A 12,968-nucleotide genomic window follows, 5' to 3' on the forward strand; every position below is an offset into this window, starting at 1 on the left:
AAGGCTTGAAAGAACGGACTCTGCACACCTTTGTATTAAAATATTTACTTTTTTATTGTAAAACAGGAGTATTTAATTTAACAAAACTTTGGAAAAAAGGCAAGACGAATTGGATGGATGGACAGGCCCACAGGTCCCATGCAGAGATCTGAACAAATCACACAATAAGGCACATACTCCTTTTTCATGGACCCAAGATGTGCAAAACAAAATTTGCATGACTCCTCCTTCCAACAAGACAGGAGCCATCTTCTATTTCACCCTGGCACTCAAATTTAGAACACAACCCTAATTCCGCCAGAATATTTTTTATTTTATTTCTCCAGTAACTGACCTTGTCTAGTGCGTTACGTAAAAATAATAACATTATCTAAGGTTTGTGCATCTCAGGTGAAACATGTAAAAAGACCTCTATCTTTCTTTGGTAATGGGGTATACATGGGAAGCTTGGGTAAACTTGAAATACGTAAACCGCTATAGTGTTTGACTAATGACCATTCAGACTACCTTGGAAAGTTTGTGTGCGTGGTTGTAATAAAAAAGGTCCCAGGACAATGGACTAACACCCTAGCAACAACTAGATTAAGTCCAGGCTTTGGTGAAACAGGTAAACAGTATTTTTGCATTCGCAATTTACCCCAACAAATGTCACTGAAAATATGGAGGGAAATGGTATCAAATAATCTAACTGACACACATATGCGAACCCACACACACTAATACAATACCACTCATCACTTAGAGATGCCCAGCCCAGTCCTCATGTACTCGTACACCACATAGCTGATACTGACAGCTGGGATGACTTTCATGAAGTTGGGCAGGATTCCACGATACAGTCCAAAGAATCCTTCTTTCTCCAAGATCTTTTTCACCAGATGGTTCATGGTCACCTGCTCTGAGCCTTCGATGGATGCTGAGAGAAAAGGGAAAGACAGGGAGGAAATTTAAGTTGGTATTACCATGGACTAATTTGAATCGATCAACACCATTTCCTCTATAGATTGTAAAGAGTAATTGCTAAAGTTATATATTTTGAATACTTCGGTTTCGTGGATATAATTCAGTCAGTCATCTTGGCCATGATAATACATCGTGTTTGAGACCGGAGTGGGATTTGGTGTTTCTCTCAACCTGGTCTCAGAGCATTTTTTTATTATTCTGTACATAAATCCGAGACACTCAATTTAGTATGATATGTTTCGTATGGTATGTATTAATTTGTGGATGTCCATCAAACATTTCGCATGATATGTTCCGAATTGCAATTTGTATGATATGTTCTGAATTTAAATTCGTACAATATGTGAATTCCAATTTCCTGTGGCTAACGCTAACGTTAGCTAGGCTAGAGGTTGGTGTTAAGACGTCCGCACGCTTTCCAGCTGAAACAGTTCGGAAGTGTTTCTGCATATATTATGATGACATTTGTATGTTTTATATTAAGGTAAAGGATTTTTCGGACTGTTTGAGCACACAACATTTTTTCCCAAGGCCAGCCAAAGTTCCGGAGCCGAAGCGTACACCACTTCGTCCGTCAAATGTAGGGATTCTTTGTCATTCAACTAGAGACGACTCATTTTTCATGCACATTTTTTCATTGAGAAATAATGCACCAAACGTCTTAGATGTAAAATTGCGCAACTAAGATCTCCTCAGCAAAAACGTCAAAATTGATGACATATTTCTTGAGTTATCTTAGATTTATTCTGTCTATTTTGAGGAAGTGTATACTGGCTACGGCGTCTTAAAATGGCCAAACAGTACTATTGCGATTTTGTTCTCGTTTTTTTAAGCGAAGGTCTTTTAAGAGAGTATGCGAGCACACTCGTTTGATTCACCTAGCCGGGTTAAGGTTAATTGTTAGGTTAAAAGGTTAGGGGAAGGTTCAAGGGTTAGGGTTAGCTAACATGCTAAGTAATTGTAAATTAGCTACAAGTATTTTTACTTGTAAGGTGCTAATTAGCTAAAATGCTAAACATGTCCATGATGAGATTCAAACATTCAACCTATGGGTTGCTAGACATTTGCCTTATAAACCCATCCATCCATTCACCCCAACCAACCACCCTCCTTTTTTTGTCTTAAGTAACCGTTGTCTTATGTAACCACACCATAAGAGCGTTGGTGTGTCTGTGTATGGATTGAATCCCAGAGCTGACAATGTAAAAATCTGTTCTGCCCCTGAGCAAGGCAGTTAGCCCACTGTTCCCTGGGCGCCGAAGACGTGGATATCGATTAAGGCAGCCCTCCGCACCTCTCTGATTCAGAGGAGATGGGTTAAATGCGGAAGACACATTTCAGTTGAATGCATTCAGTTGTACAACTGACTAGGTATCCCCATTTACCTTACTATGTTACATCTAGTCTATAAGACCAGTCTGTTTCAATATGTGACAGTGTTGTAACAATTTGTACAGTCACAGGTTTGGGTTGTGAGTGATCTCTGAGATAGGACGGTTACCTGCTGCCTGCATCCTGGTTCGGATCAGAGCCAGGGGATAACTGGCCAGCTGGCCACAGGTGCTGGAGACGGTACCACAGGCCAACAGCACCAGGATCCCAGGGTTGGCTGTGTCTTTGGCATAACGGGCCAGCCACGCATTCTTCAGACTCTGAGGTAAGAAGGGGTAGAGTAGAGCACAAAGAGAGTCAGGAATCATGATTAGGCCAAGAGATCACAATCACCTACATTTAGTGGTAAAACTGGGTCAACATCAAAAGTTTTTGCTGTATAACCAAAAACCAAAGAAGTACAACACAAAACAGCACACATATATCTGGGACCAGGCTATACCAATGACCTGTCCAAAACCTAAAAAACTGTTTTATCCAGTTAGAAATGTTTGGACACACCTCGTACACTGCCAGGTCTATCCCAGCATATGGAATGATGCCCAGGATGTTTGGAACGTAGCCCTTATAGAAGGCCTTCATGCCCTCCTTCTTCAGGATCTTCTTGGCACAGTCGAACATTCCTGAGTACTGTCCAGTCTTCCTCAGCGTAAGCCTAGTCTTCATTACCTAAAAGGACAAAGCAGAGAGACTTTAGCTGGTTATAAAACTACACAGAATATCTCTCTGCACTCCCCTCCTCTCTCCTTCCTGCTCATGTTAATCCCCATTTATGTATCTCCTCTATCCTTCCCTTCTCTCTACGCCCCTCCACTTCATTCCCATCCCATTGCCCTCGCATCCTCTCACCTCCATGGGATAGATGGCCGTCTGAGCCGTGGCCCCGGCCAGTGACCCAGCAATGAACCTCTCGTGGGTCTGGACCTTCCCTCCCTCTGACGACAGCATCTTCTTATACTGCCAAGAGGAACAGAGCCAACAAAGTGAAACTGTGCTGATGGCCCAGAGACATACATACAGAATACAATTTCAGTAGACATAATGCCCGGTCTTGTGGCTACATGGTTAACCAGATAAGAAAAAAGTAACTTGAAATAGACCTGATCCACATGTCTTAAAAACAACGAAGAGAGGCAGTTGATTGTTTCTCACCTGTTCGTAGGCCATGAACTTGATGGCTGTCTCAGGGGCAATCTTCAGGACATTGGTCCCGTTGCCCCTCCACAGGGAGCTGACGCCCCCCTCCTTTATCATCTGCTTGAAGCCCCCCACCAGACTGATCTTATTGGTCTTGGAGCCGTGCACCTGAGAAAGAGAAATCACTGATAATCAGGGTTCGGGGGGTGGGGTGGGGTGGCATTGATACTTCAATTATTGTGGGGGCCCCCTCCTTAGCTCCCTGTAATTGCATCCCTGCAGGTAGGATCTCCCCATCACAACAAAGGTAAATTAATTTATATGGTTCTGACATTTACTGTATACTGCATCTAACTTTACCAAGAAGGACATAGACAATACATTGATTGGACATATGCTTACGAGTTAGGCATGTAGGCCCACAGTACATACCTGCATGAACACCTTCATCCTGTCCAGAGGGGCGGTGCCTGTACGAGAGACGGCCCCAGCCATGGCGCCAGCTGCCAGCTGTTTCCACCACACGCCTGTTGTCTTCTCCTCCTCTGTGAACTCATCAGGGATGGTGAGGCTGTCCCCAATATCCAGAACCTATCACAATACACATGCACACTGTTAACGAATATAGCAAACATTTAGAAACACTGAGTTTGCCCCCAATAAAGTCTTAACATGCGTGTTCTTACGCAAGAAAACACGCACCCCCAATCAATACTATTGATTTCCAGGTCGAATAAATAAGTAGTTCGGTCAAACAAAAAGTTAAAGTTAAATAAATTACCAGTAGCCTAAACAACATTGCAATTATACATCGCATAAAATGCATATGAATGCATAAAACTATAGAAGCGCGTGGCGTGGACCCGGTTTAATTCTAGACCGACAACAACAGCACCTCCATACTAAACTTGATTCGGTCCATTTTGGTTCAAAGTGTGCTGAAATATTATAGTAAGGAATTAAAATATACGTGGGTCTGGGAGTAGCAAAGCGCATTTTTCGGAAAAGCGCGAAAAACCACATCGAAAGAGCGTCAAGCAGAACAAATGCTGATAACATTATGAATATTTTGATGAATGATGAGGCAATGGAGGCTCAATTATGAGCAGCATCATCAAAATCATCAGGGTGACAAACATGTAAAGGTGATGGGTCCTATTTGATAATATCTCACCAAGATCTTTAAGTCCCACTCACTAATTACGTCTGTCCTTCACCAGAGACCTGATCCCCACAACTGCAGCACTGCACAGCAACAAACCCTTTCACCTCCCAAGACCTGTGCCATAAGACCAGAGGGGTATACTAGCACGATCAAATTAATTAGTCAGCTAACTTTGATGAACAACCAGAAATAACTATAGATTTTTCGGTTCAGTAAAAACCTAAACTTAGATAAGTGATTTTGGTTGTTGAAACAATGAGAACATTCCCATTTCAAGCTTATCTTAAAAAAAAGAAAGTTCAAATTCAGAACATGTAGGAAAGTTAGCTAACTCAATCATTGACCCAGCTTTGTAGTATACCCCTCAGCACTGTCCAAACACCCTGACCAATTATAACGTCATGCCACCCTTGAACCTAATCCTACCGAACCCTTGATGTTTTACCTTGGCCTAATTCTCACTTTATGTAACATGGTGTGTCTCATGTGTATGTCTACATGCACACCACTGATACCAATTACAGCATGTTAGCTCAACAATGCAAAACACTCATTTAGCAATATGGTACAATGGAAACAAATGTCCCATTTCAACAATTACATACCAGTATATTATTAGAGTGGTACAATTGTGTTATTATCATGTCATTTTTGAGGACAAACATGACCAACTTCAATGTAATGCAAATTCAATGCACCATTTACAATACAACAATGAAAACAAAACTTAGAAGACAACTCTGGATGCAGTAATGAACATAATCAACAGATTCACCACCAACAATATAAACAAACCAAAACAATATATGCATACTGACTTCCAGGACCAATATGATCACCTCAGTGCTCAGTGTTGGTAAAGACATATACTTTATCATGGACAAAACAAAGTATAAATTCAGTTTATGTCCATTGTGACACCTGAGCTGATAGAGAACAGAGGAGTGATCTTACCGTAGAATTTGTAATTGAATAGGATCTCTATGGAACTTACCACCTCAATCTCCACCTCATAGATATTTCCATCATCCTCAAAATCAATATAGAACCACTTTTCTTTGGGATGCTGCAGCAGTGCCATGTCACCCCAGCCCGAATCTGAGCCGTGATACTGATCCTGGTACTGGTCGGTCTGTCGATTTGGAGCCATGCAATAGCCAGTTGTATGTACTGGGCCAGCCAGTCAACGTCCCAGTGGCACTGTAGCCTACCTCCACCCCAATAACAACAAGATGGTCCTATCCCGCCCAGACTGACATCACATTGACTTCCTTACCCCCCACACCGTCCCAAGCCACTAACAAGCTAATCCCCTCCTAGGACAGCCTTAAATTAGCTTACCGTAGCCTAGTTTAGCTAAGTCATGCAGGTTTATTCAACCTCTCTCTCTTGGGTGGATGAATGGGCAGAGGATCCAAAGCTCTCCAGGATCAGGTTTGGAGAGCACTGTCGTAGGACATGAGGATATCAAAATATTCAGCAATAAAAACTGCACCCCCAGGTTGCACTGCCACATGACCTGTCAGTTTGTTGACTGTTCCTTCCTCTACTGTGACTGGCTGTTTCTCTCCACATCACTGCCTGTCTTTCATTCAGGAGACAATCCTCCCCTCTACATGAGTGTATAAACAGAAGACAAAGCCTATTACTTCACCTCTATCTCTCCTCCTCTCCCTCCTTTGCCTGTTTCTTGATTGACTCTTGACTCAGTCTGATCCCATTGACATAGAGAGGAACCATGTCATTACACAAGTCCTGGGACCTCTCCAGAACCAGCAGGAAAGGAACTCTAATTCACAACTCTCCCCTCTACTGTCTGTCAAACTGTTGTGAAGGGCAGACAGGGTACCGCAGCATTGCACTGTCCTTATGTAATGACAGTTGAAGCATTGTTTCAACAATATTTACTGTATTCAACCTAACCCTAACCCTTTTGTTACAAGTTGAGCTTGTGCGCAAGGTGCAAAATTGTCACCACCAATCTTTTGATATGTGATTGTGATATAGTTGAGCTCATTTGTCAAGTGCCGACTACAACAGGTGTAGTAGACTTTACCGTGAAATGCTTTCTTACGAGCCCTTTCCCAGCAATGCAGTTAGAAAGTAAGTAAGTTAGCAAATAAAAATAGAAAAATTGTAACACAATAAATAATAATAAGGCTTTATACAAGGAGTACCGTTACCAAGTCAATGTGCCAGGGTATGAGGTAGTTGAGGTAATATGTACATGTAGGTAGGGGTAAAAGTGACTAGGTAATCAGGATACGTAATAATCAGAGTAGCAGCAGTGTATTTGAAGAGTTTGAAAGTGTGTGTATGTGTGTGGTGTCAATATGCATGTGTGAGTGTCTTTTTTTTTGTGTGTGTGTGTATATATGTGTAGTGTTGGAGTGTCAGTGTAAGCATGTCTGACTGTGTGGGTAGAGTCCAGTGAGTGTACATTAGAGTCAGTGTAAGAGAGTCAGTGCAAAAAAGGGTCAAGGCAAATAGTCCAGGTAACCCTTTGATTAACTATTCAGCAGTCTTTTGGCTTGGGGGTAGAAGCTGTTCAGGTGCCTTTTGGTCCCACACTTGGCGCTCCGGTACTGCTTGCCGTGCGGTAGCAAAGAGAACAGTCTATGGCTTGGGTGGTTGGGGTCTTTGACAATTTACCGGCTAGTATAGAGGTCCTGGATGGCAGGGAGCTCGGTCCCAATGATGTACTGGGCCATCCACACCACCCTCTGTAGCATCTTGCGATCAAGGGCGGTGCAGTTGTCATACCAAGCGGTGATGCAGTCGGGTCAAGGTGCCGCTGTAGAACTTTTTAAGGATCTGAGGGGCCATGCCAAATCTTTTCAACCTTCTGAAGGGGAAGAGGCACTGTCGCGGCTTCTTCACGACTGAGCTGGTGTGAGAAGACCATGTTAAGTCTTTAGTGAAGTGGACACCGTGGAACTTGAAGCTCTCGACCTGCTCCAGTACAGCCCCACTGATGTTTCCTGTAGTCCACGATCAGCTCCTTTGTCTTGCTAACGTTGAGGGAGAGGTTGTTGCCCTGGCACCACACTGCCAGGCCTCTGACCTCCTCCCTGTAGGACTACCACCTTTGTGTCGTCAGCAAACTTAATAAGGGTGTTGGAGTCGTGCGCGGCCACACAGTTGGTGATCAGGGAGTACAGGAGGGGACTAAGTACACACCCCTGAGGGGGCCCCGTGTTGAGGGTCAGCATGGCAGATGTGCTGTTCCCTTCCCTCATCACCTGGGGGCGGCCCGTCAGAAAGTTCAGGATCTAGTTGCAGAGGGATGTGTTGGAGCTTGGTAATGAGCTTGGAGGGGGCTGTGGTGTTGAACACTGAGCTGTAGTTAATGAACAGCATTCTCACATAGCTATTCCTCTTGTCCAGGTGGGAGAGAGCGGTGTGGGGTGCAATAGAGATTGCGTCATCTGTGGATCTGTTGGGGCGGCATGCGAAATAGAGTGGGCCCAGGGTGTCTGGGTTGATGATGTTGATGTGTGCCATGAACAGTCTTTCAAAGCATTTCATGGTTACAGATGTGAGTGCTACGGGACGATAGTGGTTTAGGCAGGTTACCTTTGAGTTCTTGGTGGTCTTGCTTGAAACATGTTGGAATTACAGATTGGTACAAGGAGATGTTGAAAATGTCTGTGAAAACACTTGCCAGCTGGTCTGGGCATGCTCTGAGAATGCACCCTGATATTCTGTCTGGCCCAGCGGCCTTGTGAGTGTTAACTGTTTAAAATTCGTACTCACATCGGCAATGGAGAGCAAGATCAAACAGTCGTTCGGGACAGCAGGGGCTCCCATGCCTGGCTCAGTGTTGTTTGCCTCGATGCGAGCATAGAAGGCATTCAAGATCGTCTGGGAGGTTTGCTTCACTGGGCAACTCACGGCTTCATTTCCCTTCGTAATTGTCTGCAAACCCTGACAGATCCGAACAGCATCCGAGCCGGTAAAGTATAATTCTAAGTCCTATATATTGACCTTTTCCATGTTTGAATGGCTCGTCGGAGGTCGTAGCTGGTTTTCTTGCAAGCGTCCATGTCCCGTTCCTTGAAAGCGGCCCTACTGTTAACTTCGATGTATCAGGTTGTAGTGATGTGTAGGATAACTCAGCAAGTACACACTCCCAAACAGAGACAAACAAACCCAGTCACACAAACATGCAATATCTCACTCACTCACTCACTCACTCACTCACTGTTGAGTGCTTCCAATAGCGGATAATGTCCTGCAGGTTGGTGGCGGTGTTGAAGAGGAAGTGTTCCCTCCATTCATTCCAGTCCACAGTCATGGTTCCATCTACATCAATGCTGCAGCACAGAGCACAAAAACAAAAGAACAAAATCAAACTGCCAACATGGCAATCTATTTTACAAATTCTATAACACAAAAGAGTATAAACATTTCCCAATACAAAGGCAGTTGTCTAAAGTACCGGTTTAAATTGCATTATATTCTGTAACGTCTATTCCATACTGAGTGATGTAAAACCTTAACACTGCATTTTGATAGACGTCATAGTGTCTCGGCAGGTAGCCGGACAGTGTTAAGTGTCACCCAGGAAGGGTGACACTGTCATTGAGTCTGTACAATGGGGAAAAATAACTATAATGGTGCAGCAAATAGAGGACATTCAAGTATTGGTGGTGTATTTTGGATTAACTCCAGCAAAGTGTAATGAGAGTGAACATTTTTTATTTCTTTTGCAGACTGCAAAACAACTAGGGGATTTAGGATAGAAAATGACACTGATATTTCTCAGCTGCCATCTCAAATCCCAACCTGGTTTAACTCCTGACAATTTCACGGCTGCCCTTCCACTGAGAGCAGACAGCAGCAACAGTAATCAATAAGTAAATGAGATTACTGATCCATGCTGTACTTTACTGGAGACCTGCTCTCCCTGTCTATTTCTATATCTCTTCTATCTTGCTTCATCCCTCTCTCTCCACTTATCTCTCCAGTATTTGTTAGACAAATAGTGAGTCAGTCTATCTGAGTGCTTTGTTTATGGAAATGAACACTCTCTGTCATTCCCTGTCCTGTAGTAACTCTTCTAACTCAACTATAATCTATTTAAAGAATATAATATTCATGCTATCAACACAGCCTAGAAACTACACATCAATGTAATGGCTATTTCCTGGTTTTCATTCTAGGTGTTTATCATCCACTCTCATCCCCAGTCAGGGGCTGTATTAATGTTATCAGCTCCACTGCAGGAGAGCTTAGCTGGGTTGGAATGCAGCCATGCAGAGGACCCACCCACCACAAGCAGAGGATAGTGAAAGTGCCAGGCCCAACATAAACATTTAATGACAGAACAACCACAGAGTAAGCTCAGATAACATGCGGGAGTTTATGTACTGTATCCTCAAAGTAAATATATGCCCAATGTGGGTTGTTTAACAGCTGATGCCACCATGACACCAGACAGTGAGATATATGACTGAGGGCCTACGTCTGAAGGATCTTCTCTGCCTCTTCCTTGCTGATGTCCATCCCCAGGTCGGCAAGGGACTGCTTTATCTCCATGTAGTCAATGCGTCCTGTAGGAAAAAACAATGCCATGAGATAAAATATTGAATAATTTACATTGAATCAAATAATTGACTGTATTTTAAGTATTGATATATTGTAGTGGGATTAGACTACTATACCATCATTGTTTTTATCCAGGCTCTTGAACGTCAGCAACAGTTTCTTCTCATGTTCCTTCAGGTACTTGGAGAACTCATTGATGTCAAGACCCTCGTCGTTGTCCTGGTCCCCAGATGAAACTATTTTCTGGGAATAATAAAACAAAAACACATTTACAAACCACCCCCATTGTACATTTTCTTAGTGTAGACATTCCTAGCTTGAAATAATAATTGTAAAATCTCTCCAAAACCCTTACATGAAACACTTTCACTGGAGAGCGGCAGCTGGCTGTTCAACCTTTAGCTGGACTATTGTGCCACCTACTGTTTTCTTTATAGAGAACACTGAGGATTCATTGAATTTACAGGGATGCTGTACTGTAGACTGTAAGATCAAATCAATATAATGGGGTCAAAGTGCATTGGTGTGTTGCCTCACCCAGGGATGGGCTACCTGACTTTAAAATTATGCTTGTAGGCTATACAGGCACTGATCATATTATCTAATCTATATGTCAACTCAACTTCCATACAACAGGGGATAGATTCATATCATTATAAGTATCAAGGATGAGCTGATGCTGACCTTCGTGAATTAATGTTTTAGGGTTTGGGTTAAGTTGCCTTTCACTTTCCTGTGCAAACAGATCAATGAAAAGTCATATGGCTGTGACTGGGAGAAAACTAAGGAATGCAGGAATGCCATATTTTACCTTTAAAGGTGTGTCCTTATCCTTAGTTGCACCGCAACAATAAAACCTTGCCTCTCCTGTTTCAACTTTTGAAGCTACAGGCAAAATTATCTCCAATGATGCCCTATTCTTGCAGCTTTCAGATGGCACAGTAGGCTACCCGGTACTATATGACAGATCCAGGTGTTATCTATATGTATATGGAAATAAATATGGAAATGTTAAGATACCGAGTCTTATCAAGAACCAACATCCTCAGTCATATCTAGGGAAATGATGACATGGGATGCCCATGTGCAATGCTCTCTTTATGATATAAGATACGTGTAATACAGTGAATGGATTGTTTAATGGTAATCCTTTAAAGAGAGGTGAAGTACTGCAAGATATGCAGTACTTCACCTAAGCTACCTGCTGCCCCTAGTGGTTAGAGTATCTGTCGATGTGCCCTTGAGCAAGGCACTTAACACTAATTGCTCCTGTAAGTCGCTCTGGATAAGAGTGTCTGCTAAATGACAAACAAATAATAGATTAGAAAACATTTAATTTTGTATAGTTTAGTAAGTAAAACCTATCCCTTGTCAGTGGTTAAAATGCCACATTTGCTTGGCATCTGTCAACACTATTTGCCAATGGGAGGGGCTACAACCTTCATCTTGTGTAGATCTATAACTTGCTCTACACAATAATGTACTTTGACACTAAAATAACACGTTTTTTCATATATTTCCTTGGCATCTGTCAACACGATTTGCCAATGGGAGAGGCTACAACCACCATATTGTGTAAATCTATACATTGCTCTACACAGTAATGTCATTGTGACACTAAAATAACACATTTTTTGTCATATAGACAGTCTATCTGTTCACATGTAAAGCGTTATTTACTTGCGCGTCTCCTTTCCCGAAAGCAATGCCCAAAGCAGAGAGGCCCTCTTTGAGTTCTGCAACATCCACTTTTCCATCTTTGTTGGTATCTAATTTCTCAAATAATTCTTCATACGTCTTCGGAGCGTCACTGGCACAATGTGAATCTGTAAACACGAGTTTTCTTACGACTTGATACATTATTGCAGTTATCCAAAATTCAAAGAATTCACTCGAAAAACTCGACAAGAAAATGAATACCGCGGAGAAAAACTGGAAGATCAATTGCGTGCCACTGCCAACTGTGGTTTGGCCAAAGACGGAAGAGGAAGCGAGACATCTAACTCCCGCATTTTTTCTGGTTACATTACTGTCAATGAGCTGAGCGGACCCGACCCAGCTGCTATCGCATTGATGTCAGAAGGAGAACCACCCCGTTAAGCAGACCGGAACGGACATTTTTTTCAACGGTAAACGGCCTGAGTGACCCATCTTCATTCTTTCACCATCTTTGGTTTGAGTGTCAAGAGGACTTCCGCGATTTGCAGCCTCGAATCGCAATAAAATATGTGTCATAATTCAGTAGCATTCACTGATCAACAATAATGTATGTTAACAACTATATAACTACTTTCAGATAGAATAAATCCTGGCAGGGTAAGCTGTCTGGAAAAAAAGGGTGGGTTTTGAGACCTCCTCTCATTTCATTTTGGATGGACACACCCTAGTGTAAACAAATAGCCTAGTCTATTCTATCAGTGTATCTCCCCAGAGCCTATACACCACTCCCTACTGCGTTGTGCCCCCCTGGAAGCGTGTGGATTCCCCAGTAAAGCCTATTGATATGCTGTTTTCTCGACCGTAGCCTATCATATCTTTGGTGCAACAGAGATTTCAATAGGAAGGAAAGGTAGACAAATTAGTTTGGTTACAGTCTCTCCCCTCCTTATAAGCCCTCCTACTCCACCCATCACCACGTTTCTATTAGTCATCTGAATAGATTCTCTGCCCTGCCCAACTCTGACAGCTGAGTATGCAGTGTATGGTCTGTGAATTCTATGATCTCCCTGTAACTCACTGTCTGCTACACAATGTATTTATA

At 42.7% G+C, this 12,968-nt stretch overlaps 1 protein-coding gene across 1 annotated transcript; it reads right to left on the minus strand.

The window, feature by feature from the left end:
- Positions 1–29: 29 nt before the first annotated feature.
- Positions 30–12,193, minus strand: LOC135513140 (mitochondrial adenyl nucleotide antiporter SLC25A24). Its single transcript, XM_064935884.1, has 10 exons — positions 11,888–12,193; positions 10,324–10,450; positions 10,125–10,212; positions 8,862–8,973; positions 3,925–4,083; positions 3,508–3,660; positions 3,205–3,312; positions 2,857–3,024; positions 2,465–2,615; positions 30–916 (listed from the first exon to the last, which is right to left on the minus strand). The coding sequence occupies exons 1-10, from the start codon at positions 12,065–12,067 to the stop codon at positions 735–737; spliced, it is 1,428 nt and encodes a 475-aa protein (XP_064791956.1). The 5' UTR covers positions 12,068–12,193; the 3' UTR covers positions 30–734.
- Positions 12,194–12,968: the final 775 nt, after the last annotated feature.

Source organism: Oncorhynchus masou, chromosome 24 (genome assembly GCF_036934945.1).
Source record: "Oncorhynchus masou masou isolate Uvic2021 chromosome 24, UVic_Omas_1.1, whole genome shotgun sequence".
Classification (NCBI taxonomy): Eukaryota; Metazoa; Chordata; class Actinopteri; order Salmoniformes; family Salmonidae; genus Oncorhynchus; species Oncorhynchus masou.

Excerpts from the sequence above, each read along its gene's own strand:
- LOC135513140 (XM_064935884.1), bottom strand. The coding sequence starts at position 12,067 with ATGTATCAAGTCGTAAGAAAACTCGTGTTTACAGATTCACATTGTGCC. Across the intron at positions 4,084-8,861 it reads GCTATTGGAAGCACTCAACA|GTTCTGGATATTGGGGACAG; the intron begins GTGAGTGAGTGA and ends GTATTGTGATAG. Across the intron at positions 3,025-3,204 it reads CGGCCATCTATCCCATGGAG|GTAATGAAGACTAGGCTTAC; the intron begins GTGAGAGGATGC and ends TTGTCCTTTTAG.